The 25,566-nt window shown below is 47.6% G+C and overlaps 1 protein-coding gene across 1 annotated transcript in view; it reads left to right on the top strand.

Moving 5' to 3' along the window:
* Positions 1-25,566, top strand: part of SREK1 (splicing regulatory glutamic acid and lysine rich protein 1) — a 62,017-nt gene that overhangs the window by 29,003 nt on the left and 7,448 nt on the right. The window contains exons 7-11 of the mRNA XM_073680220.1: positions 1,384-1,514; positions 9,062-9,164; positions 9,609-9,728; positions 10,501-10,644; positions 25,159-25,251. Of these exons, the coding sequence (XP_073536321.1) occupies positions 1,384-1,514; positions 9,062-9,164; positions 9,609-9,728; positions 10,501-10,644; positions 25,159-25,251 (591 nt within the window). The remainder of the gene's footprint in view (positions 1-1,383; positions 1,515-9,061; positions 9,165-9,608; positions 9,729-10,500; positions 10,645-25,158; positions 25,252-25,566) is intronic.

Genomic DNA, 25,566 nt, shown 5'->3' with positions numbered 1-25,566 from the left:
AACAATTATTTTTTCTATAAAATAGTTTTTATTGTGTAAAAGCGCCAAAATATCAAAAAAGATATAAATGTGGTACTGCTGTAATCGTAGAAGAATAAAGCGGTCGTATCACTTTTACCACACAGTGAACAACATTAAAAAAAAATAAAAAAATCCTGAATTGCTGGTTTTGGTTCCTACTGCCTCCTAAAAATCGGAATAGAAAGCGATCAAAAAATGTTACGTGCCTAAAAATGGCACCAATAAAAATGTCAACTTGTCCCGCAAAAAACAAGCCCTCTCATGACTCTGTTGGCTGAAATATGGAAAAATTATAGCTCTCAAAATATGGCGATCCAAAAACTAGTTTTTGCAACAACAAAAAAAAAAAGCGTCTTTTAGTGTGTGACAGCAGCCAAGCATAAAAACCCGATATGAATCTTGTATCGCTGTAATCGCACCGACCCGAAGAATAAAGTTGTCTAATCACTTATTCCGCATGAGGAACGGCGTAAAAAATAAATAAAACCAATTCTTCACCTGCTGCTGATTTGTTCATTCTGCCTCCCAGAGATAGCAGTAAGGCTCGGCTCACATTTATCCTGCGCTAAGCGCTTACACCGGGGTTTCCGTTTAAATCTCTGAAATAAGTGATTCAGACAGAACCCCTGGCGGAAGATTCCCTGTAATGAGGCAGATGGAGGCACCGTGGACGCCGTCTGGTCTATGATCCGGCGGTGTCCGTTTTTTTAAGCGTGTAAAAAAGTGCCGTTGGTCAAAGTTTTGTGCACTTCCGAAAAGGACACCAGGCTGCAGTAACTCTGCTGCCTCATTATAGTGAATGGTTCCCTCGAGGGTTTCATCTGAATTACGTCATTCGGAGAGTTACTTGTGAGAATTCACAAGTTTGCAGTCTTATGGAGTGACTGCAGACTTGCGTATCACACCTGGACAACCCCTTTAAAGTGCAATTTTTCTATAGGAGTTGCATCCCCTGGAAAGCTCCTTGTGTATGTCAGTTTGGGCTGGCAGACTCCGTTTGATAACATATTTCTTATGACATGCCTGCATAAGCTTTAGTGACCCATGCTCAATACTATACATCATACTAATGCATAATCTAAAGGGGTATTCCCAACATTACATTTATTGTATCACCTTTCTTAAAGCAAGTACTTCTACCTATTACAGCACATGAGGTTTTAGTCCTTGGACATGATTTTCAATATAGTTCATTTTCTTTAGCTCAAAGACATGGGCAAAAATGGAAAATCTACAACAGTTTAAAATATGCTGTATATATGATAATAGCAGAATTTTTTTTTTATTTTAGTGTTAATTTTTTTTCTTTCCCATGTGAAAAAAATGATCTTATGGCTAAGAATCTTCTTTACCCACTCCTAGAATAAATCACTCGAATAATGCAATTGTTAAGCCTCCCGAGCTGACGCCACAAGCTGCTGCAAAGGAGCTGGAAGAAGTGATGAAGCGTGTACGAGAAGCCCAGTCCCTGATCTCAGAGGCCATTGAACCAGGTACGTCACCTGCCGCTGACTCCAGTCTTGGATGTCCCTGGGTAGGCGTCCACTATTTTCTCTTTTAAATAAATAATGTCCACTGTTGTCTTCTGTATTGTACTTCATGTTAATGTTCACTGACAGGTAAACCTAAAAAATTCTGATTTGTCTGCTTTTAAGATGTTTTGTTCTGAAAACACACTTTCAAACATGATGTAGGGGCTGAGACTCTGATTCCAATGATGTATCAGTTAGTTTGCTTGGTGCAGATTTAGCATTTCTCTGAATGCTGAGCTGTGTATAACCCTGCCCTCACCACTGATTGGGAGCTTGCTGTGTACACTGTATATTGACAGAAAGCTGCTGATAAGTGCCCCTAAGGGGGAGAGGTTGGACCAGGAGGCACGTGGCAGCTTGACCTCTAGTGCTCATCTTTTGCTGATTTAACATTGTATTTATTGAAACAGAAACACAAACACACAGCTCAGTAAGTGACACACCCCTGGAATCGGGGTCTCAGCTCTTACATCATGCAGCTCTCAGAACACACAGCAAAAACCTGCTGACAGATTCCCTTTAATGAATCAGGCACATCTTAAAAGTGCCACCTGCTTAAGGTGCGCCCCAAGCTTAGGAATTAATTGGATGAGCAGTCGTCTACATGTGCTGCCCCCGTCCCACCCATTGTGGCAGAAGTTGCCAAAAACTGGTGTAAAATTGCATAATTTTTCAACTTTTCAAAGTGTTTAAGCCAGATTTCTTTTCTTTTTTTATTGAAATTTTCCAACTAATTTTTATAACATAATGCAAAATCAAGATTACGCCAGATTTCTAGCTCAAACACTTTGATGAAACGGTGCAAGATACTTACCATGTTTCCCTGAAAATAAGATAGGGTCTTATATTATTTTTTTTGCTACAAAAGGTGAGTTAGGGCTTATTTTCATGGTATGTTTTATTTTTTTTTCCAAGAACAACAATCCACATTTATTCTTGAACAAAAAAAATCAACATTTATTAAAATATAATCATGAACACCACACACTCACCTACTGTACATACAAGCCTAGTTCCTCTAGACTCCCACAGTTAAAGGACCTTTGGTGTCATCATGATCGCATGACCATGATGTCACCAAAAGTCCTTAAGCAGTCTTAACCTCGGAATAGAAACTCTGGGGGCCCTGAGACATTGACCAGTTTGCCTCTCCTTCCTCTTAACGCTGTCCCTGCATATAAGCCTGTCTCGTCTTCAGTTCCTCTAGACTCCCAAAATTAAAGGACCTTTGGTAACATCATGGTCACATGACCGTGATGTCACCAAAGGTTCTTAAGCAGTCTTAACCTTGGAATAGAAACACTGGGGCCCACAATTGCCCAGACCCCCAACACTGGCCCTGACTGTAACTAGGTCCTATTTTTGGAGTAGGGCTTATATTTCAAGCATACCTCAAAAAATGCTAGGGCTTATTTTCGGGGAAACACTGTATTTCTTTTTTTTACAGAAACTGTGTGAATTTTCAATTTTGCTTATAGTGGTTGCTGTCAAGTTATAGTTATCTATTGCTTAAATCAGGTTTTTGTGGTATATGTATTTATTTAAAAAAATGACAATTTTTATCTTCTACAAAATTAGTAATCTTGCAGTTTTCACACTGACCACTGGGCATTTTTGGACTCGTACTTCCTGTCCTTTCAGGAAGGATTTTCAGCAGGCTCATTATCAGCAGAGGCAGGATTACAGTGATAGGTATTACCTCTTTACACTACTGATAACATGAGATCCACTTTCACTATAGGCGATGTCACAGCTGACCCTGCGCCCCTCCCCCCATTCACAATGACCTTTGGGCTATGTGCCCACGATGCAGAAGTGCTCCGGATTTAAAAACGCATGCAGATTTTACATGCGTTTTTTTTCTGCCAGGGACAAGCGTATGTCACGCGTTTTGCACATGCGATTTCCAAGCGCTTTTCCAATCAATTTTAGCATCACTTGGAAAGTGCTTGACAACTTGGTCACACTATATAAATCCATGCAACCGGCATGGATTTATATAGTGTGACTAAGTTAATAGTTAAAAAAAGAATAAAAATGGTAAAAAAACAAAAAAAAAAACATTATACTCACCTTCTGATGGCCCGCGGTCTTCTGTCCGGTGCGTCCTGGCGGCTCGCGATGGTGTAAAAGAACCTGCCATGACGCCAGCGGTCGCGTGACCTGTCACATGACTTAATGATGTCATGGAAGGTCCTTTTACACCATTGTGAGCAGCCGGGGAGCCAGGACGCACCGGAGAGAAGACCCGGGGGCCATCAGAAAGTGAGTATGATGTTTATTTTTTATTTTAAATTCATTTTTTCTTTTACAGGTACTATGGTACCCGGGTCTGGATGAGAGTCTCCTCTTCTCCAGACCCTGGTACCATCCGCACATTGAATCGCATAATATCTGCATGTGTACATGTAGTCATGCGGATATTAAGCGATTCAATGCAAGTCAATGGCGGCTAAAATGCCGCGATTACACAAAATTAATGGTAGTGCTGCGGATTTTTCCGCAATGATAATCCGCAGCGGAAATTTCCGCAGCATGTGCACAGCACTGCAGATTATCATTAGGGAACATGGCAGATCTTCTACCAAGCGTTTTTTAAGCGTTTCCGCGGCGGAATTGCCGCTGCGGAAACGCTTAAAAAACGCATTGTGGGCACACAGCCTTGCACCCGCTCATTAGATACTTCAATACAAAGACAGGGTCACAGTCTATTTATTGCTGCTAATGTACATGTCACTTTCCTGAAGTTAATCAACAGGAAGTTAAGAGTCTAAAAAAAAAAAGCCCCAGTGGGAAAATCGCAAAATTTCTATTTTTATGCAGATTGTGATATGCAAAAAAAAATCACTTCCAGCATTTTTTCTAAAAAAAAATATGTGATACAAAAACCCAATAAATGATCGCTTCCCTTTATGGATCTGTGAAAAAGTCCAGATCTAAGTTTCTGGGGTCACAGTCAATTTGACAGGAAGGAGATAATGAAAAAGGCAGTCAAATCTGAATTTCCAAGTGCTTTCAAATTGGTAGAGATTGGCTCTTGTGTTTATATAAAAAAAAAAAAAGACCTTAAAAAAATGATAAAGGAATAATAAAAGCCGCCGCTGTGGTTGTTGAGTTCTGCTTCTGTTCCCTGACGTGGTCTGCCCTTGTTAGTCAGTCTTCCCCTTCCTCTTCTTTTGGTAATTCACACATACTCTGACATTCAGTAAGATCAGAAGATGGTACTTACAGTGTAACTAAGCTTTAGAGTATTTTTTTGTATATATTTTTGTCCCTTAAAAGGCTTGTAGATTGCTAGTGAGACTCCCAACAATTGCTCAAACCACAAGTTAGAAGCTCTTGCCGCTTGTAGGAGCTCACACTGTTATATGGGCTTAGTAGAAAGTTTATGCTGTGCCAGCCCTCTCCCAGGAGATGAGTGTTTCTATCCGGAGGTTTGATTGATCGGCAGAGCTCTCAGCGATCTACAGGTCTAAAATTTATATAGAAAAATATGCAAATGTATGATTACACTTAGTACTTTAGCTATGCTTTGTTCCGGTTGCACACAAATCGGTGATTTCCATGCCCTCTGAAAAAAATCTACAACAGTGATGTTGTACAAAAACTTTTTTTTTTTTCTCCTTGTTTCCTCTACAGAAATCACATTAAGACTCAAATTACTTGGTACCAACAATAGACAAGAGAGCTCACAGATTTGGTATCCTATACTTGCATATAAAATGTAACCTTTAATATATATCTTAAAATTAGACACCACATTATCAGTGCAAATAAAGAAAAGAAGAGGCGTGCCTTTCCCTAAGATAGTGCCATATTAGGGAAAGGCACTCCCCTTCTTTTCTTTATTTGCACTGATAATGTGGTTTGTTGTTTTTATGGTATCTAACGGTGTCTAATTTTAAGATATATATTAAAGGTTAAATTTTATATGCTTGTTTCCTCTGCAGAAAGATGATTGGCTTTAATAACGGTCAGTCAAAAAGGAAAAGAGAAAAGACCAACCGAACATACGGTCCCTAAATTAATAGAAAACAATTGAATGATGGCTAAGGGTAAATAAAAAACCTTTATTAAATATGTAGAAACAATGGTACACCATACAAGAGAAGAGTACGTGCGCAGCACGTGACATGTGCTACATTAATAATTAATAATGCATATTCAACATTATGATATCACAGGACAGGTAATTGATATAAAGTGATCTGAGCTATACCATGGTGCCTAGATCTCACTCCACCACTCCACAACAAAGGGTAATATGTGCTTGGTATGAATCCGGATTGGTGTCACCAGCCACAGAGAAAGGAGGGGACAGGTAAATGCACCACAGTCTAATACGATTTGAATGACCTCTGAATAAAGGACAAGCTATATACCATTGTATGTATGCCTAATAGATGTGTGCATAACCTGATCTCCAATTGCATCCATGCCAGATCAACAATCCAAGGAGTGTAAGAAAAAAGAGGGGGAATGGAATCGATAATAACCAATGTATCTAAATGTACAATGACATACCTGTGTATCAGCAACCCACTGAGCAGTGTACACCCCGACGCGCGTTTATTTACCCTTAGCCATCATTCAATTGTTTTCTATTCATTTAGGGACCTTATGTTCTGTTGTTCATTTCTCTTTTCCTATGTACCCTTACCGAATGGTCTGCCATTCTATGGTCCTTGTGCTGACTTCCATAATTTGGACTTCATGCCGGAGACTGGATTCCAATACATTTTCATACCTGTATAGTTTTCCAGTGTTTTTTTCTTCTAACGGTCAGTCAAGCAGACATTACACTGATGAAAAGGACTTGTTCCTATTGCCACTGACACTTGCAGGGGTGGATGGGACACTGTGGACCGTCTAGGGCTGGTATTTTTAGCTTACTGCTCATTGCATTATAAGTATACAGGACTGGGAACAGACTGCCATTCTCAGCACTCCTAGCATGACTGCAATGTGAGTTGGGTGCTTTTTTTTTCAGTTTGATATTTAGTTATGTTATTATAATGGACACCCTAGAAAGGGTATAGTATGTGCTGCTTGCTAGTAGGCAGTATACCAGCATGACAATATGGCTGCATGTGGATGATATAGTATGTACAAACTTGTCAGATGCGTCCGTCAGTTATCAGATGTTCGCAGTAACCGGTGCTATGAAGGTAGGTTCCTGAAAAATAACAATTTGTGACAGCTGTTTTTTTGGGGGGGAGGGGGGATCATAAATGTTTTTATGGTTGTGTAATTTTTTTATGTACATTGGCTTACGAAAGTATTCACCCCCCCTTGGCTTTTTACATATTTTGTTACATTACAACCTGTGTTGAAATTTTTTTGTAGTCCGATTTGTGTGAGATGCATCAGCAAAAATCCCAGTGGCAAGATGTGGAAAGCTCATAGAGATTTATCCAGAGCGACTTGCCGCTGTAATTGCCTGAAAAGGAGGCTCTACAAAGTACTGACTTTAGAGGGTGAATAGTTATGCACACTGAAGTTTTCAGTTATTTTGTTTTATTTGTTGTTTGCTTCACAATACAAAGAAAATCAAATATTTACAGTTGTCGGCATGTTCTTTATATGAACTGATGCAAACCCTCAAAAAAATCAATGAAATTCCAGGTTGTGATGTAGCAAAACACGGAAAAAATGCCAAGGGGGTGAATATTTTTGCTAGACACTGTATATTTGTATATTTCTGTATAGCTGTAGTCTTCTGCCTGGACTGCACTTTCACTGATGCCACTGATGGTAATGTATTGCTCTGGGATTACTCTTGATCGTATCACAACCCAGCTTTCTCTGCAATTTCTTTGACAATTCTCCCTGTCACTTATCAATAAGCTTCAACTGAGAGACCGCACTAACCGGAAACTGATATTCTAGTGCTTTGTACACTTTTGCACTCTTTATTTATTTTTTTTATTTGCTTTCCAAATTCAGAAATTATATATCTTTCTAAATAGCTTTTATTAAGAATTTCACCCCATTTTTCTTTTGCTGCAGAGTATGTCTAATTTCTCCACATAGCTAGTAGATCTGAAGGTCCACCAGTCTTGGCCCTTTCTACGCTTGCCTTCTTCTGTCAGTGTTCATGTTCACACTTGAATTGGAAGATCTGGTCTGACAGTCAGGTGTAGTGACTTTAGCTGGCTGACTCATATTTGTCTATGAGGCAGATAATTCAGGCCAGGAGGCCTTGCAGTTCAGTTTACACAGACAGTGTAAAACCAACCTCGGATATACCAGCCAGAAGGGGTGAAAGTATATACAAAATGTGGAAGGCATCCAAGTCTTCAGAAAAGACAGATCACCCAACTGAAGTTTGTGTGTGGACAAACACAAGGGAATATAGTTGGCTAGTAGGGAGCGATTACAGAGGTTATGTATAAGTGGTAGGTTCGAGAGGAGGACACACACATTTCTCAGCATTAGTGTACATTAGCACAGAGGAGAACAAATGCATCATGGCTGTAGAAGGTGACAGGAATGAAGCTGAACTGACAAAAATGCATGACACATGCCTCACATCCAGCATGTATTACTGGGAGGGATACTTTCACATGAGACAAGTCCTAAAGTGGAAATGAGCTACAAGTTGCATGTCTGGGAATCTGGACATCAATGTAAGTATAGATTGCAGCCTGAGACTTGCTGACACTTTTTAAACTCAATGCAACTACTAACAAATGGGAACGTACAACCTTGAGTTCTCCAGTGCAGCTAACTTTTGCATCGTGAGGTGATTGGTGTCAGCCATGTTTGTAACCGCAGTTGACCGCCAGGAAATGTACATGATGGGCGGGTATAGTGTATTAGTCCTAGTAATTGAATAGAACATGTGCATGATACCTGTCATGCATGACTCCTATCCGGCGCCTGTCGATCCCACATTATTAACACTGCTCACCTCCCGATGCAGAAGTCAGCCGGAGTATCCCACATTATCAACACCGCTCACCTCCCGATGCAGAAGTCAGCCTTAGTATCCCACATTATCAACACCGCTTACCTCCCGATGCAGAAGTCAGCCGGAGTATCCCACATTATCAACACCGCTCATCTCCCGATGCAGAAGTCAGCCGGAGTATCCCACATTATCAACACCGCTCACCTCCCGATGCAGAAGTCAGCCGGAGTATCCCACATTATCAACACCGCTCACCTCTCTGCAGAAGTCAGCCTGAATGTCCCACATTATCAACACCGCTCACCCCCGGAAGCAGAAGTCAGCCGTAGTATCCACATTATCAGCACCGTTCACATCGCGATGGAGATTCAGTTGGAGTATCCTTACTGCATCGGGAGGTGTAGCCCAACGCTGCAGGATGGGGGGCTCAAAGTTACCCTACGCAGTGTATTGTAGCTAGTAGTTTGTGCTGAACTTACAGGCTAATGAGTAATTCTAGTTTCCCTGTTTTTCTTGTTTGCAGTGTTATCGTGTTCTTAATTTTATGGCATGCCTTTTGTTATTTAAGGTGCATTATTTTATTTATTTTCAACAGAACCCGTGTTACCGATTGAAAATACAAAGAAACCCTCCAGAACTCGATCCCGTTCTCATTCCAAGTCCAGATCTAGACGGAAACGGTCACACTCCAAGCACAGGTAACCACAGGATGTCTCGCTTTTGGAATTTTCTGGATACATTGTGGGATGTATAGCTGGCCATTCCCAGTGCCTGAGCTGGGGATATCTTTCTCTATGCACAGGCCTCAGGTTGTCAGGACTGCGGAAACAAACCAAATCAGTTACTTTGTTCTGCTGTTTTTGTGACTGATGTAGCAGTAAACAGGCATCCAAGACCAGCATGGCCAGCTATGGAAAAGATCAGACAGCTGTTGTCCAAAGCTTGTTCATCTGACCGCGCTCTCTCCTGATCCCAAAACAAATATATGCTTGGCTCTACCGATCATGCATGTGTACTCAGTAGAAAAATAAGGAGATTCCATGGTTTGTTTTTTTCTTTTTTTTTTAGGGCTGTATGTTACTAGGGCCTTTTATAACCATGACATGAATTTTTAGTGGTTTAACAAGTCAATATTGTTTCAGAAGCCGCTCACAGAACCGTTCACGGTCAAGGCATAAAGAACGCAGGAGATCTAAAAGTCCTCATAAGAAACAATCTACATCAAGAGACATACGCAAGTCAAAAAGCAGATCGCGTTCAAGGTATGAACAAGCTTCATAAGAGTTAGAATTTAGATCTTACTCTTACCATTCAATGGACACCCCATTGAATGGTAAGACGGGCCATCAGGGTAACCTGTGGTTGTATTCTTATGAAGACGTTGGATGACTTCGAAACGCTTTGATAATAAAATCGCAGCAAGTTTATCGTGTCTCCTGGATTTCTCTTTTGGGTCTTCATCAGCAGCGCAGAAGAACCACATATTATTTGTACTTCTGTCTATCTGGAGATTAGAGATGGAGCCCGTGCAGGGGAAAACAGGTGAAACTGCAGGGTACAGGTCTTATTATGACCAGAAATAGCGTTATACCTTATGTACACCCACAAAACTGCTTATTCTGAAAAGTTACTTGAAAGTAGTTACCCTTTAATATCTTTACTTCACCAGCGCTTTTGTATGCTTCATTATCTGAAAGAACATAGACCTAAATATTTGGTCTGTTTTTGTCTTTCTTTTTTTTTTCTCACTTATGCCATGTCGGGTGATGGTTTATATCTGAAAGCAAAACATTTTCCAAATCACTTTGTCATTGCATTATTTATTTATTTATTTATTTTTAATATTGCTTGTAATGTACACTAGATGGCACTATTGAGGAGAAAATAACCTATGCCTTTTTGTAGTACACTAATTATATTTTTCCATGTGTAACATATTGTCCTTTACTATTTCTACAAGGAAGTATGTGAGAGGAGGGTGGAAAGTTTAATTTTTCATTTACTTTTACATTATTTTAATCTTGCTTCCTACAGGGAGAAAAAGAAAGACAAAGACCGGAGCAAAGCTAAGGAAAAGGAAAGAACAAAAGAAAAAAATGATAGACGAAAGAGCGATAAGCAGTCTAGGAGTCCCACAAAAAGCCACGCTCCCACCAGAAAGTCTCGCAGCGTCAGCAGGTTGGACCTTCTTTGATATTCCTCAATTTTTTTTTTTTACACATGGCAGCAGTGGTATGGCTGAATTGGCACTCAATAAAATTATTCTATTTTTTTTTCTTTGGAAAAATTCAACGTGCCAGAGAAATCTAGTGTAGAAATCCTATGCAAATCAGACTGGAAGTGCACTGAGGGCGTGTCAAAGCACTTGGACCACTTCTTCCTAGCGCACATTGACACTCCGCATTGTACTTGCAGCCAAGCTTCTACACTACAATTCACATGCCTGGCACCTGGAATGTATACATATATATACACACTAGTGGCCAAAATTGAGGCAACACCCTCAAGATTTATGAATTTTTAGCATTTTGCCAATACAAATACAAATTTCATGAATTTTTTTGATTTCACTGTAAAGTTTTTAAGTAGAAATAGCAAAATCTCATATAGAAAACAATATTAGCAGGAAATTTGTTCATTTATCAACAAATTGGACACTATTGTCACTCAGATGACTGTGGGAGAAAAGCCATTTTTCTTTATCGCTTCATTGGGGGACACAGGACCATGGGTGTGTGCTGTTGTCGCTAGGAGGTTGACACTAGGCAAAAAAGAAAAGGCTCCTCCTCCGCAGTATACACCCGCCTACAGGCACCAAGCTCACCAGTTTAAGTTAGTGTCTGTAGGAGGTAGACCTGGATCCTACTGATCCAACCCTGTTGTGTTTTATTAACATTTCTTCTTTATTTTTCAGATACAGCTCTTCAGGGTTAACAGGGAACACTGCGTCCCCTGTTATCCCCATTCTCAAGCGACCGAGAGAGCAGTGTGGCATTTCCCACATCGCCCACTCTCGGACCCGCTGGGCAGGACCTATCCCCTGTCACCATCGGGTGTCTCAGGGTGATTCTTGGTGGCCAGTCCTTGTCCATTCCCCACCCCAGCTCCCTCCTCGGAGCGGCCTGGGAGGGAGACGGTGGTCACTACGGTGACCTTCCCCCAGATTCTGTGGTCGACACCGTCTCCTGCACTGTCCAGGACCGGTCAGTGCGGGAAGGAGGAAGAGCCAGGATCCCCCCTATCCACAGAGGACCTCCTGTGTACATCCTCAGAGGGAAGGAGCAAGAACAGTCATCGGGAAAGGTACAATCCCTCCCTGCTGCCTCCTCAGCCCCAGGTCCCTCACATCTCAGCTCTGCACGGGCCCCGTAAATCCTGGGTTAATAAGGGAAGCATCCCATTTCCCCGTCGATGCTTACCTACTGCAGCGCTTGGCCACGCCCCTCTCCTCTCAGACATCGGGAAGCGAACCGAGGGCCTCATACTCATGGCGTCCCCCTCAACATGGCGTCCCCCACAGAACCCCCCCCCGTTTCTCTGTCCTTTTTTTGCGCGGCATTTCTGCCCGCGCTTTCTCTGTCGGGGGGACGGGACGGGGTGGGCGTTACTCTTTCGGGCGGGTACACGCCCCTCTCGGAAAACGGCCAATCAGGACTGTGGAGCGTTGACGCTTCCGTCACGCCCACTTTTATCCCGGGGGCCTATCAGCGGCCAAGTTCTTAAGCCTGCCCCCATCCCCTCTACCTATCGGAGCTTTAGCTCGCTCAGAGAAACATGCTCCGCCCCTCTACGCTGCTCTCGGTCTGGCTCCGGCAGCTGCATTCTGTCTGACTGCCTCATCACCGCAGCCCTGCTCCTGTCTCCGCGGCTCTGGACTTTCCGACGGGGGATACGGGACCGTGCACATTCCAGACCGGGTAGGACCTACTCTGGCACCTCCTCACAACACAGGCTCCCTCCTCTGCAGTATTTCTGGTTAGGCACATATGCCCAAACCCAGGGAGCTTTCTGTCCGTCCCGCTCACACAGTCACATACTACGCCTGTGCTCTTTGCAGTACTAAGTGGCCCGCGGGTCTGACAACGGCCTTCTGCTCGACCTGCAGGCCTTCCACCATGCTGGCACCCCAAGACCCCCCTGCCGCCCAGGACGAGGTAACTCCCCCTCCTCTGGAGTGGGCTGTTGCTATGTCCCAGTCTGTCTTTGATCTCACCAAGGTATCTCAATCTCTGGTGCAGGTCCTAGAACGTTTGCCCATGCTATCCACGGCCACCACTGCGCCGAACGTTTCAATGGACGATTCGCAGGCACCCCTGCCCTCTCCTTCTAAGGGCAGACCGAGGGCGCGTTCTCAGAAACGGACTCACACAAGCTCATCCTCCAGCTCTCCAGACTCCAAATTGCTCCCTGCATCTCACACCTCTTCCCCAGAGGCCGCTCCGGGATCAGACACTGAATCCGATTCTGACTCTGGATCCGACACGGACCAATATTCTAAAGTCCAGGACATGGTTGACAGCCTTATATCGGCCCTCAATCACACTCTGCATGTTAAAGAGGACGAGAGCCCTTCTCAGGACTACTCCGTTTCCTTCAAGAGAATTAAGCGCCCGGCATGCACCTTTTCTAACCATTCAGAATTTGATGGTGTCTTTCAAAAACAATGAGAGCATCCAGAGAAGCGCTTCACTGGAAAGAAACATTTAGACATGCTATACCCATTTAACCACGACCTTGTCAGCAAATGAATGGAGTCCCCTTCTGTGGATCCTCCTGTCTCTCAGCTAAGACGGTACTGTCCCTTCCAGACGGTTCTTCCCTCAAGGACACTACGGATAGACAGGTTGAGGCCTTGGCTAAGTCAACCTTCGAGGATGCTGGCACATCCTTTTGTCCTTCCTTCGCCTCAACTTGGGTATCAAAGGCAGTCTCCGCATGGGCCAAACAGCTTAGACGGGGCATCCTCTCCGGGGCTTCCCCAGACGATCTGGCTGACCTAGCGGATCAGATTGCTCACGCAGGGAAATATCTCCTCACGGCGTCCCTTGACGCCGCTACCTGTTCAGCACGCGTCTCCAGCAATATCATCGCTATACGTAGGATCCTTTGGCTGAAGGCTTGGAACGCCGATTTGGCCTTCAAGAACTCGTTAACAAATCTCCCTTTTCAGTGCTCCAGACTGTTTGGGTCTAAATTAGACCAGATCATCTCTGATGCCACTGGGGGCAAGAGCACTTCCCTTCCTCAGCCAAGACCTAATCACCCTTTTCCTAGGAAACGTTACCATCAGTTCCGGTCCTTTTGTCGGTTCCCTCAACCAGGATCCTCCTCTCAACAGGACCGTACCCCAGCACAGCAGGACAAACGTAAGCCTACCTTTAGGCCCACTCCCAGCTGGCGCGCAAAGGGTCGCTCTTCCAAGCCCTCTGGATCCCGATCACGATCCAACAGGTTTTCCTCAGAATGACGGGTCACTCCCACCTGGGATTTCTCCCAGGGTGGGCGGCCGTCTTCTTCTGTTCCGAGACCCTTGGGTATCGGCAATAGAGGATGCCTGGGTCAAGGAGATAGTGACCTCAGGCTACAAGATCGAGTTCAACGCCATACCAAGAACACGATTTCTCAGGTCCCGCCACTCGCATCCATCTCTACTTCCCGGTTTCCTTCAGGCCATTGCCTCCCTTCTGCACTCAGGAGTTATAGTTCCAGTCCCCCTTCAAGGTGTTCAGGTTTCTACTCAAATCTTTTCGTCGTTCCAAAAAAGGACGGCTCACTATGTCCAATCCTAGACCTCAAACAACTAAACCGACAGGTACGCGTACGGCACTTCAGAATGGAGTCCCTCAGGTCAGTAATCGCCTCGATGGAGGCCGGGGAATATCTATGTTCAGTGGACATTCAGGATGCGTATCTTCATATCCCAATCTGCGCACCACATCAGAAGTTCCTTCGATTTGCCTTCCAGAACGCACATTACCAGTTCACTTCTCTCCCCTTCGGGCTTGCCTCTGCCCCGAGGGTTTTCACAAAGGTAATGGCGACGGTCATGGCCCTTCTACGAGCCAGGAGGATTGTAATTATCCCCTACCTCGACGACTTAATGATCAAGGGTCCCACGTTCAGGGACGGTCTCCACAGTCTCCAGATCACCCTGAACACGCTCGGTTAGGCTGGCTGATCAACACAAAAAAATCCTCCCTGGTCCCATCTCAGCGCTTACCCTTTCTAGGGATGCAGTTCGACACGACCCATGCCCGGGTTTTTCTTCCAAGGGAGAAGATAAACTCTCTCCGTCGGGGGATTCACCTTCTCTCCGACCCGAGTCCATGCCGCCTTCGCCTGTGCATGAGTGTCTTGGGAAAAATGGTCGCAGCCATGGAAGCAGTCCCATTTGCCCAGTTCCATACCCGGCCTCTTCAACTGGCCCTTCTGTCGGCATGGGACAAGAACCCGTCGTCTCTAGATCGACGCATCAGGTTACCTCCTCATGTCAGAAGGTCACTAATATGGTGGACTCGTCCTTCTTCCTTCAGACCCGGAAGGTCATTCCTACCACTTCGCTGGCAGGTAGTCACAACCGATGCCAGCCTCATAGTTTGGGGGGCAGTCTTCCTCCACCACACAGCGCAGGGCCGTTGGAGTCTCCACGAAGCCTCCCTACCGATCAATATATTGGAGATAAGGGCAATTTACCTGGCATTGCGTCACTGGCAGGACATTCTTGCAGGATTCCCAGTCCGCGTACAATCGGACAACGCCACGGCGGTGGCGTACATAAACTGTCAGGGAGGAACATGCAGCAAGTCCGTCTTCAAAGAGGTGACAAGAGTGCTAGTTTGGGCCGAGAACACTGTTCTGGCAATCTCAGCAGTGCACATTCCGGGGGTCGACAATTGTGCGGCCGACTTCCTCAGTCGGCAGGGCCTTGCCTCAGGAGAATGGTCTCTCCATCCCGAGGTGTTCCATCAGATATGCTTATGATGGGGTACGCCGGACGTCGACCTCATGGCGTGTCGGTTAAACCACAAAGGTTCCATCTTTTGTAGCCCGGTCCCGCAATCCGCTTGCGATAGCTCAAGACGCGCTAGTCATCTCATGGTCTCAGTTCCAGCTCCCCTATCTTTTTCCCCCTCTACCATTGATCCCTCGGGTCATCAAAAAGATCAAGACAGAGGGAGTACCGGTAATTCTAATAGCCCCGGATTGGCCCAGACGCGTCTGGTACGCAGATCTAGTAAACCTGCTCGTCGACTCCCCCTGGAGACTGCCGGACCGTCCAGACCTCCTCTCTCAGGGACCTATTCTTCAGAGTTCTCGGTCTCTGAATTTAATGGCATGGTCATTGAGGCCGCAGTGTTGAGGAAAGCTGGTTTTGCGGCCAACGTCATCCAGACCCTAATTAGTGCCAGGAAACCCGCAACCTCGCGCATATACCACAGAACCTGGAGAGCCTTCTTTCGTCACTGTGAAAAGGATCAGCTAGCTCCCATGTCCTTTTCGCTACCGGTCATTTTGGCCTTCCTTCAGTCTGGCATGGAAGTGGGACTCTCTCTAAGCACTCTCAAAGGCCAAGTTTTGGCCTTGTCTATTCTATTCCAGCGTAACTTGGCTTTCCGTCCTCAGGTCAAGACGTTTCTGCAAGGGGTGGCTCACCTGGCGCCGCCTTATCGCCCCCCGGTGGATCCATGGGACCTTAATATGGTCCTCAGCGTCCTTCAACAACCCCCGTTTGAACCCATTCAGGACATCTCATCCTCTCTTCTCTCCTGGAAGGTGGCTTTTCTGGTGGCTGTTACCTCTATTAGGAGGGTTGCAGAGCTTGCAGCCCTCTCTTGTCGGTCGCCTTTTCTGGTCTTCCATCAGGACAAGGTAGTGCTCAGGCCAGTGCCCTCCTTTTTGCCAAAAGTAGTCTCCTCTTTCCACATCAATGAGGACATTTGCAGTAGCAGAAGGAAAGGAAGGGAGACACCGATCCATTACTAGTGGGTAGGCAGAGCTCCACAGGATAGTTCACCTCAGATTAGAAAAAAGTGACGACTGGCCCCTCCAGCTTAGGCTCCTCCTACTCCCATGTCCTTCAGTCTAAAATTTGAGGTCGCAGAGGATAGTCGCTGCCTTTGCAGCTCCTCAGAAATTTTTTTTATTTTATCATTTCTGGACCTGGACCCCCCCGTGGTCTAGAGGTCTCAGGGGGTCTCGGCGCTGCTGGGACCCCTGACCCTCCCCTGGCAGATCTGCGTACCCCCTAAGGAGGTCCCCGCAGAAGCCTGCCGGCCCCGGGGGATACAGGGCGCTCCCTGGTGGAGACGCACACCGCTTCTGTGGGGTCCCTGCGCGCTCCGCCGTGGGGGGGAGCAAAGGGCCACGGCGCCACACATCCCTGGGGGTCCCTGTGGCGCTCAGCTGGGTAAGTGCTCTCAAGGTCTGAGTGCTTCAGCGGCTGTTTTGTCCTTGCTGGAAGGATATCACCGCTGCATACGGCGTTTGTGTAACTCTCTGCTAGCAGGGGAGCAGGGACGGAGGAGCCGCGGGCTCCATTAGTATGCGGCGGCGGAGGGGCGTGACTTCGCGCCTCTCTGCTGCCTGTCATCTTAGCCTCAGGCAGGAAGCGCCCGGAAAGCGCGCGCTGGAGCTGACCCAGCCCCTTCTTCTTCCGGGTCCTTCTGCCAGCGTCCATTACCTCGTGCAGCGCCTCCTGCTCCCTGCTCCTCGCTCTCTACACCACCAGAGAAGAGCAGTCACCGCGGCCAGCTGGTGAGTCACTTCTGCCTTTTAAGGCAGAAGATTCCTTTTTCTCACTATTGCAGCGCAGAGCACCTTACTGCTGGCCTGTTAAGGCAGACAGGGTGTGCTATATCCGGCGCTGCTACCTCTCTGCTGAGGAGGCTCTGGGACTCGCACACCTCTGTCCTTTTAAGGCAAAGGTGTATTGGCGTGGTCAGCAGCATTAACCCCTTCTGAACGGGGTCTGGCCTCATCAGGGCAGTTAACCCTTTCTGGATGTGCATGCTTCTGGGATCAGAGGGTGCATCACCCTAGTCTGTTAGGTTAACTTTTGCTTTGCAGGCAGCTGGGGTAGCTCTTCTCCCTCTAAGGAGGAGCTTTAACCCTTCAGTGCTTGGTGATTTTTTGTGTATGAACAGGCTGTGGTAGCGGAATCACACATCCTCGGTTACTGTACCCATTGTAAGGGGTTATTACCGCCTTATCCGCGTCGCTCGCAACTGTGTGGGGGCATGTCGGATCAGGGACCAGGTGGCGCGGACCTCTCTCCCGGTCCGCTTCAGGATCGGTCACGCGTATCTGATACGCCGGGGTCTTCGACGGCGTCCGGTTCGACACTGGTCGGGGGTCTCAGTGATGTTAAAGTGGAGGCGCTCACACGCTCCATTGACAGTCTGTCTGACCTCCTGGGTCATTGGGTATCAGCTAAGTCCCAACCGACGTCACGAGGCAAGAAGCGCCACAGGCCTGTGGTGGCGCTGTCTCCTCCACGCAGTGCGTCGGAGGCTTCGGAATCACCAACAGACTCTGCTGGTGAGATCTCCGATTCTGATGAAGAGGATCGGCAGGGTCGCTCTGCTTCGCTTTCGGGCCGCGTGTACGCTTTTATTGGGGCTATGCGGGAAGCGTTACAGCTGTCTGAAGAGGTGACGAGGCGCCCTGGCAAGTCGGCCCGGCTGTATCAGGAGTCGCGTCGGGCTCGTTCGACGCTGCCGGCGCACGATGAACATAGCGGTGGAGAAAGAACGCCTGTGTCCGGATAAACGCTTCCAGGGGATGCGTTTTTTTGATGCCCTGTATCCCTGCTCCACGGAGACGATCGCTAATTGGGTCCCCTCTCCTGAAGTGGACGTGCCATTGTCTCAGCTGAGCAAATCTTCTTTGCTTCCTGTTAAAGGGAAGGCGAGTCTACAGGAACCGTTGGACAGAAGGACGGAGTTAGCGGCGAAGTCCATCTACGAGGCCGCGGGTCATGGATTCCGAGTGGCCTTGGGGGCCATGTGGGCTGGTGAGGCTTCTCTGCGGTGGTTGGATCAGCTGCGGACGGCGTGGCAAGATGGGACTCCGCTGTCTGAGGTGGAAAGGCTCATCCAGCTGTTGGAAGAGGCGGCCCGATATGGCAGGGATGCAGTGCTGGATACTACTTCGGTTCTGTCCAGGGCTCAATCCTCGGCCGTCACAGTCGGGAGACCACTGTGGCTTAAACAGTGGACTGGAGACCCAGTATCCAAACAAGGTTTGCTGAGTCCTGGCGTACAAGGGCGATCAGCTTTTTGGTTCGGACCTCACGGAGCTGATTGCTAAGGCCAAAGCCGAGGATACTGCTTTGCCGCAGCGGAGAGCAGCGGCTTCTACGTCTGGCAAGTCAAGTGCCGCTAGTGGTCGTCGGTCCTTTCGGCCCAGGGGACGTTTCGGTCAGCCCTCTTGGAGATCGGGTCGTCCCTCGTCTTCCGGAAAGAAGACCACCCAGAAATCCCGTACACCCTGGAAACAACATTTGAGTCAGGACAAACGGGAGGTTGACAAAAAGCCCGCTAAGGCGGACTGACGCCAGGAACCCACTCGAGGGCTCTCGGGTGGGAGGTCGTCTTCTACAATTCGGGTCGATTTGGGCGTCCCATGTATCGGACGCCTGAGTGACGCGGGTTATGTCGGCAGGCTATTTCATAGAGTTTCATTCTCGACCCCCGGACAGGTTTCGTCAGTCACGCATCCCGTCCGAGCCCAAGCTGGCTGTCGCACTGCTGCGGGAGGTCGACTCTCTTCTGCAGCAGGGTGTGGTGGTTCCGGTTCCGCTGGAGAACCGGGGAAGGGTGTTTTACTCCAACCTTTTTGTGGTCCCCAAAAAGGAGGACAAGTTTCGCCCCATTCTGGACCTCAAAGAATTGAATTTTCATGTCCGGACCCGGAAATTCCGTATGGAGTCTCTTCGCTCTGTCGTGGCTTCCCTGTCGCAGTACGATTTCTTGGTGTCGATCGACATCTGCGACGCCTATTTGCATGTCCCTATCGGCAGGGCTCACCAGCGCTTCCTGCATTTCGCCATAGGTCAGGCCCATTACCAGTTTGTGGCCCTACCATTCGGGTTGGCGTCGGCGCCCAGGGTTTTTACAAAGAGTCTGGCGCCGCTCATGGCGCTCCTTCGAAGGCAAGGAGTTACGATTCTCCCCTACCTGGAGGACCTGTTAATTGTGTCACCCACAGCGGAGGAGGCGGTGACAGCTCGCGATCTCTCCCTTCAGCACCTGGAGGACGGCGATGGCGATGTCCCTTCGGAAGTGTATGCGCCTTCAGGGTCTGATGGTGGCGGCAATGGAAGCGGTACCGTTTGCACAATTTCATTCCCGGGGTCTCCAAGATCTTATTCTGACCCGTTGGGATCGATCGCCGGCTTCGCTGGATCGCTGTGTCTTTATCTCCCGCAGGGTGCGAGAGTCTCTTGAGGGTGGTTACGTCCGGAGGCTTTATCCCTGGGGGAAATCCTTCCTCCTCCCACGGTGGTCGGTCATTACCACCGATGCCAGCCTGACTGGCTGGGGGGGGGGTTTGGAACGATCTCTGGGTTCAGGGGGTCTGGTCGTCAGAGGAGTTGTCTCCTGGAGTTGAGAGCAATATTTCTCTGCCTCCGACATTGGACTGTCCCTTTGAGCGGTCTGCCGGTCCGGATTCAGACGGACAATGCTACAGCTGTCGCGTATATCAACCATCAGGGCGGGACGAGGAGTTCCAGACTCATGATGGAGGTCTCTCGGATCCTGGTATGGGCCGAGTCCAGGGTTCCAGCCATCTCCGCGATTCACATCCCAGGAGTGCTGAATATCACGGCGGACTTCCTCAGTCGCGAGCAGGTGGATCCCGGAGAATGGAGTCTTCATCCGGAAGTTTTTGCACTGCTGTGCTCCCGTTGGGGGACTCCCCAAGTGGACTTGATGGCATCCAGGCTGAACGCCAGGATTCCGACGTTCATGTCCAGGTACAGGGACTCGGAGGCTGTGGCGGTAGATGCTCTAGTGGCCCCGTGGGACCAGTTCGAGCTGATCTACGTGTTTCCGCCGGTATCCTTACTTCCTCTGGTGATCCGGCGGATCAGACTCGAACGAATTTCGGCGATTTTGGTGGCGCCGGATTGGCCGCGGAGGGCGTGGTATTCAACGCTGGTGTCTCTTCTGGCGGCGCCTCCGTTTCCACTGCCTCTTCGCCCGGACCTGTTAACCCAAGGGCCCATTCGCCATCCGGACCTGAAGTCACTTCGTTTGACGGCGTGGCACTTGAGACCGAGATCTTGACCCGTCGTGGGTTTTCGGCCGAGGTCATTGCCACCTTGCGGGCGGCCAGAGGTCCAGCTACGACTAGGATTTATCACAGAACTTGGGAGGCCTTCTATTCATGGTGTTCTTGATCGTCAAGGAACCCGAGGGTTTTTTTCCATTCCCAACTTCTTGGCTTTTCTGCAATGTGGTTTGGCCAAGGGTCTGGCGGTTGGTACCTTGCGGGGTCAGGTATCTGCACTATCCGTGCTTTTTCGGAAGGCTATTGCCTCGTGCAGGGATGTTCGTTCGTTTTTTCGCGGGGTTGCACGTCAGTTTCCGCCTCGGAGGGCGTTTGTGGCTCCTTGGCGGCTCAATCTAGTCTTGGAGGCTCTTCAGCATGGGCCGTTTGAGCCTATGGATTCAGCTACGCTTTACTTGCTTTCTTGGAAGGTGGCCTTCCTGGTGGCGGTCACCTCTTTGAGAAGGGTTTCTGAGTTGGCGGCACTGTCTTGCTCGCCCCCTTTTCTGGAGTTCCACTCGGATCGCGTGGTACTTCGTACCCGTTGCGATTTTCTGCCTAAAGTGGTGTCGCGTTTCCACGTCAATCAGGACATCGTGTTGCCCTCCCTCTGTCTGAAACCGAAGAGTCCAAAGGAGCGGGCCTTGCACTCTTTGGATTTGGTGCGGGCATTGAAGTTCTATCTTACAATCACGCAAGGGTTTCGGAAGTCGGACTCTCTTTTTGTGATTCCTGCTGGTCGTCGGCGTGGTCAGCGGGCTTCCAAGGACACTATAGCTCGGTGGATACGTTCGGCTATCCTGGAGGCGTACCGGCTCAAGGGCGAGCCTTGTCCGGTTAAGGTTCGAGCTCATTCCACGAGAGCTGTTGGTTCGTCGTGGGCTTTTCATCTGGGGGCCTCGGCAGCGCAGCTCTGCCGGGCGGCTACCTGGCGCTCTGTTAACACTTTTACTAAATTTTATAAAGTGGACGTGAGTGCTTCCGCCAATGCGGCCTTGGGACGCAGGGTCCTGCAGGCGGCGGTGGTTTAGGTTATCTCTTTATCTTGTTTTCGGCGCTTGTTGCGCGCTTGACTAAGTTGTTGGGGTGTTGGCGATTCTGCCACTGTTTGCCACCCTTGAGTTCTGGACTGCTTTGGGACGTCCCACTAGTAATGGATCTGTGTCTCCCTTCCTTCTCTTCTGCTGCTGAAAGACGGATTTTGGTAAGACCTTACCTGTAAAATCCTTTTCAGCGAAGGAAGGAAGGGAGACACAGCACCCTCCCATGGCAGAAGTGTATTATTGTTTTCCAGATGCGGCGCGACTCCTCTCTGATGGCGGTTATCTGGGCTGGGGTCGGCGTGCTAGGGCTCTGTTCCAGCATTGCCAGCTCATCGCAGTTGTCAGGTCCAGTGAGTAGTGCCTGGGACTGTGTGTTCTTTCTGTTATATGCATAACCTGTTCTCTCGCATTTCTGAATTTTCGGAAGGGGTTGTGTTGTTCCGCTGGTGTTATCTGCTGTTCCTTAGCTTGTGTACGGACTGAAGAACATGGGAGTAGGAGGAGGCTAAGCTGGAGGGGCCGGTCGTCACTTTTTTCTAATCTGAGGTGAACTATCCCTGTGGGGCTCTGCCTACCCACTAGTAATGGATCTGTGTCTCCCTTCCTTCCTTCGCTGAAAAGGATTTTACAGGTAAGGTCTTACCAAAATCCATCTGTTTTGCCTTCCTTCTGCGCGGCCCCAGTGCACCCTTGGGAGAAATCCCTGCACAAAATGGATCTGGTCAGAGCTCTACGTGTGTACCTTTCTAGAACGGCTTCCCTTTGTCGTTCGGACGCCCTGTTTGTCGTTCCTGAGGGACGTCGCAGGGATCTCCCTGCTTCCAAGTTGACAATCGCCTGTTGGATACGTTCTACCATTTTGGAAGCATATCGCGTCTCAGACAAATCTCCCCCTCCGGGGGTAAGGGCTCACTCCACCCGGGCGGTGGGGGCCTCTTGGGCTGTTTGCCATCAGGCTTCAGCTTCTCAGATCTGTAAGGCCGCAACATGATCTTCACTCCACACCTTTTTAAGGTTTTATAAGGTCCACACTTATTCCTCGGCTGATGCCAGTCTTGGACGGAAGGTTCTGCAGGCAGCACTTGCCTGCAGTCAGACCTAGTCTGTGGCTACCTTTTTTTGTTCTCCCACCCTAGGGACTGCTTTTGGACGTCCCATGGTCCTGTGTCCCCCAATGAAGCGATAAAGAGGGATTTTTGGTACTCACCGTAAAATCTTTCTTGGAGCCTTCATTGGGGGACACAGCACCCTCCCTGATTTTGGGCATAAGTACAGTTGGCCCTGTTGGGCATCTAATATAGTTTTCGCGGTTGTGCCACGTTGGGCATTGCATAGTTAATTGTTTAAGTTCCTCCTACTGCTTTAGCCACTAACTGGTGAGCTTGGTGCCTGTAGGCGGGTGTATACTGCGCAGGAGGAGCTTTTTCTTTTTTGCCTAGTGTCAACCTCATAGTGACAAGAGCATACACCCATGGTCCTGTGTCCCCCAATGAAGGCTCCAAGAAAGAGATTTTACGGTGAGTACCAAAAATCCCTCTATTTGTCCTATTTTCATATCTAACACTAGAATGTTAATACTTAGTTGGACAGCCCTTGGCCTTGATAACTGACTGGCATCTACTTGGCATGCTATCTACCAGTTTGTTTAAATCAGATGGTGTGATGATATGAAACCCTGAGTTGATGATGGCTGCAATGAGTTCCTGCTTCCTTGAAGCCCGCTGTTTTGACACCGCTCTTTTGAGCTGAGCCCAGAGATTCTCAATAGGATGGAGATCTGGGCTGTTTCCTGGCCATTTCAATAGCTGGACATTTTTGTCCTTGACCCAAGAGAGACATTTTTTAGCTGTATGGCATGGGGCTCCATCTTGCTGAAAAATAAACGGTGTACCTTCACCAAACACATCACGTGCTGAAGGAATGAGTTTAGGCTGAAGGACTTCCTTGATGTACTTTTCAGCATGAACTGTTCCTTCAGTTACCTGCAGCCGACCAACCGCATCTCTGGACACGCAGCCCCCTACCATAACACTCAGAGGATGCTTCATGGTGGGTACTGTACCCTCTGGCAACCAGTCCTCTCCAGGTCGCCGTCGAACGTAGCGGACACCGTCGCTGACAAAGATGGATATGCGTGTCTCATCGCTCCATAAAACATTTCTCCATTTAGAATGTTCTTTGGCCCCTGCAGACGTTTCTGACGCTGTGAGGCATTCAAAAATGGCTTTTTACGTGGTATTCTGGCTCTTAACCCCGCGTTTACCAATCGTCGTCGAACCGTCCGATTGGACACTGTCACTCCAGTGTTGACAAGCTCCTTGTTGATGTCAACAGCAGTTGATTTCCTGTTATTTAGGGCGATTCTAACAATTCTTCTATCAGTCTGAGGAGTTGTAGCCTCCTTTCTTCCTCTACGTGGTTTACTCTTTATCAAACCAGTCTCTTGAAACCGCTTACACACTTTGAGAACGAAAACATGTAATTGCTTTTGATGACAAACTGGCTTTAAAATATAAAAGCCGCCTTTTAATCGCACAATATTGGTCTTAAATCACACCTAGGTCACTATAAACAAACATAGAATACATATCGCTGAAGAGGGTGTGTGTTCAAGTAAGTATGTCAGTGAAAACTTTCATTAAATATTAGTGATGGTGAAAAACTGCAGGTGTTGCCTCAATTTTGGCCACTAGTGTGTATGTATGTATGTATGTATATATATACATATATATATTAGTTTATATACTGACAGGTTCCCTTTAATCCTCTTCTATGGATGCACCATTGCAAGCCCCATGAACAAGAATGGGATTGATTAAAACCCATTGATGCCACAGAGATTTTTGGTGGCAACTATACATTCATCTCTGTCTTCTCTTTTGTTCTGCCATAGCGTTTGTATTTTTATGATGACAGCCAGAATGGGGCCTCTTTTTTTGTGTAGTGAAGTGTGTAAGTTTTAATGGAGGATATTAAAGGAGGTGTCCGCTACTTTCACAATGATGCCCTATCCATAGGAAGGGGCATCAGTGTATGATCGGCCGGGGTCCTGCACGTGGAACACCTGACAATCAGCTGCTATCAGTGGCGGCGGCCGCTGTCCGGAAGTGCCTACCTTTGGTGCTTGGCCGTCCATCTGTAGTGGCCGCAGCAGGGTACTACACATCCACTTCCAATTCAATTGAATAGGAGGCGGATGTGTAGTACCCCGCTTCGGCCACTACAACTTGACAGCCAAGCACCGCAGGCAAGGACTTCCGATCTGCGGCTGCTGCCGCCAGCACCGATAACGGCTGAGGGTGGATAGGGCATCAATGTGAAAGTAGTGGACAACTCCTTTAATTAAAGCTATTGTTGTACACACTTTTCATTTTAGGGAAAGGCGTAAAAGAAGGAGTCAAAGTCATTCCAAATCCCCCAAAAGTTCTAAATCTGTCAAGAAGGTTTCAAGGTCTCCTTCACCCAGAAGGTAATATTCAATTTGCAAACAATTATTTAGGTGTTTTGTTCATTCCGAAGATCTCCTTGTGATGGGCCATCACATCACAAGAAACACTTCAGGGCAATATTGGGCTGTGCCAAGTTCAGGGCTTGTAGGGGTTCAGGAGTTGTGCCACTCAAGCTCTGTTCTAGACAGACTTAATACAATATAGGTTTTTCCTGGTGTGTTCCTTGGAGAAACAATATTTTTGTTCTCTTACACCTTGACAAAGAATAAATAATGTAAAGGTATTTCAATAATAAGTTAAAGTAGTTGTCTGGCTGTAATCTACAAGTCTGCAGG

The sequence above is a fragment of the Phyllobates terribilis genome, unplaced genomic scaffold, assembly GCF_046119375.1.
Source record: "Phyllobates terribilis strain yellow unplaced genomic scaffold, ASM4611937v1 Scaffold_1__5_contigs__length_1240528914, whole genome shotgun sequence".
NCBI classification, from domain to species: domain Eukaryota; kingdom Metazoa; phylum Chordata; class Amphibia; order Anura; family Dendrobatidae; genus Phyllobates; species Phyllobates terribilis.
The sequence above is the reverse complement of the archived record's forward strand: the minus strand, read 5'-3'. Positions and strand labels throughout refer to the sequence as shown.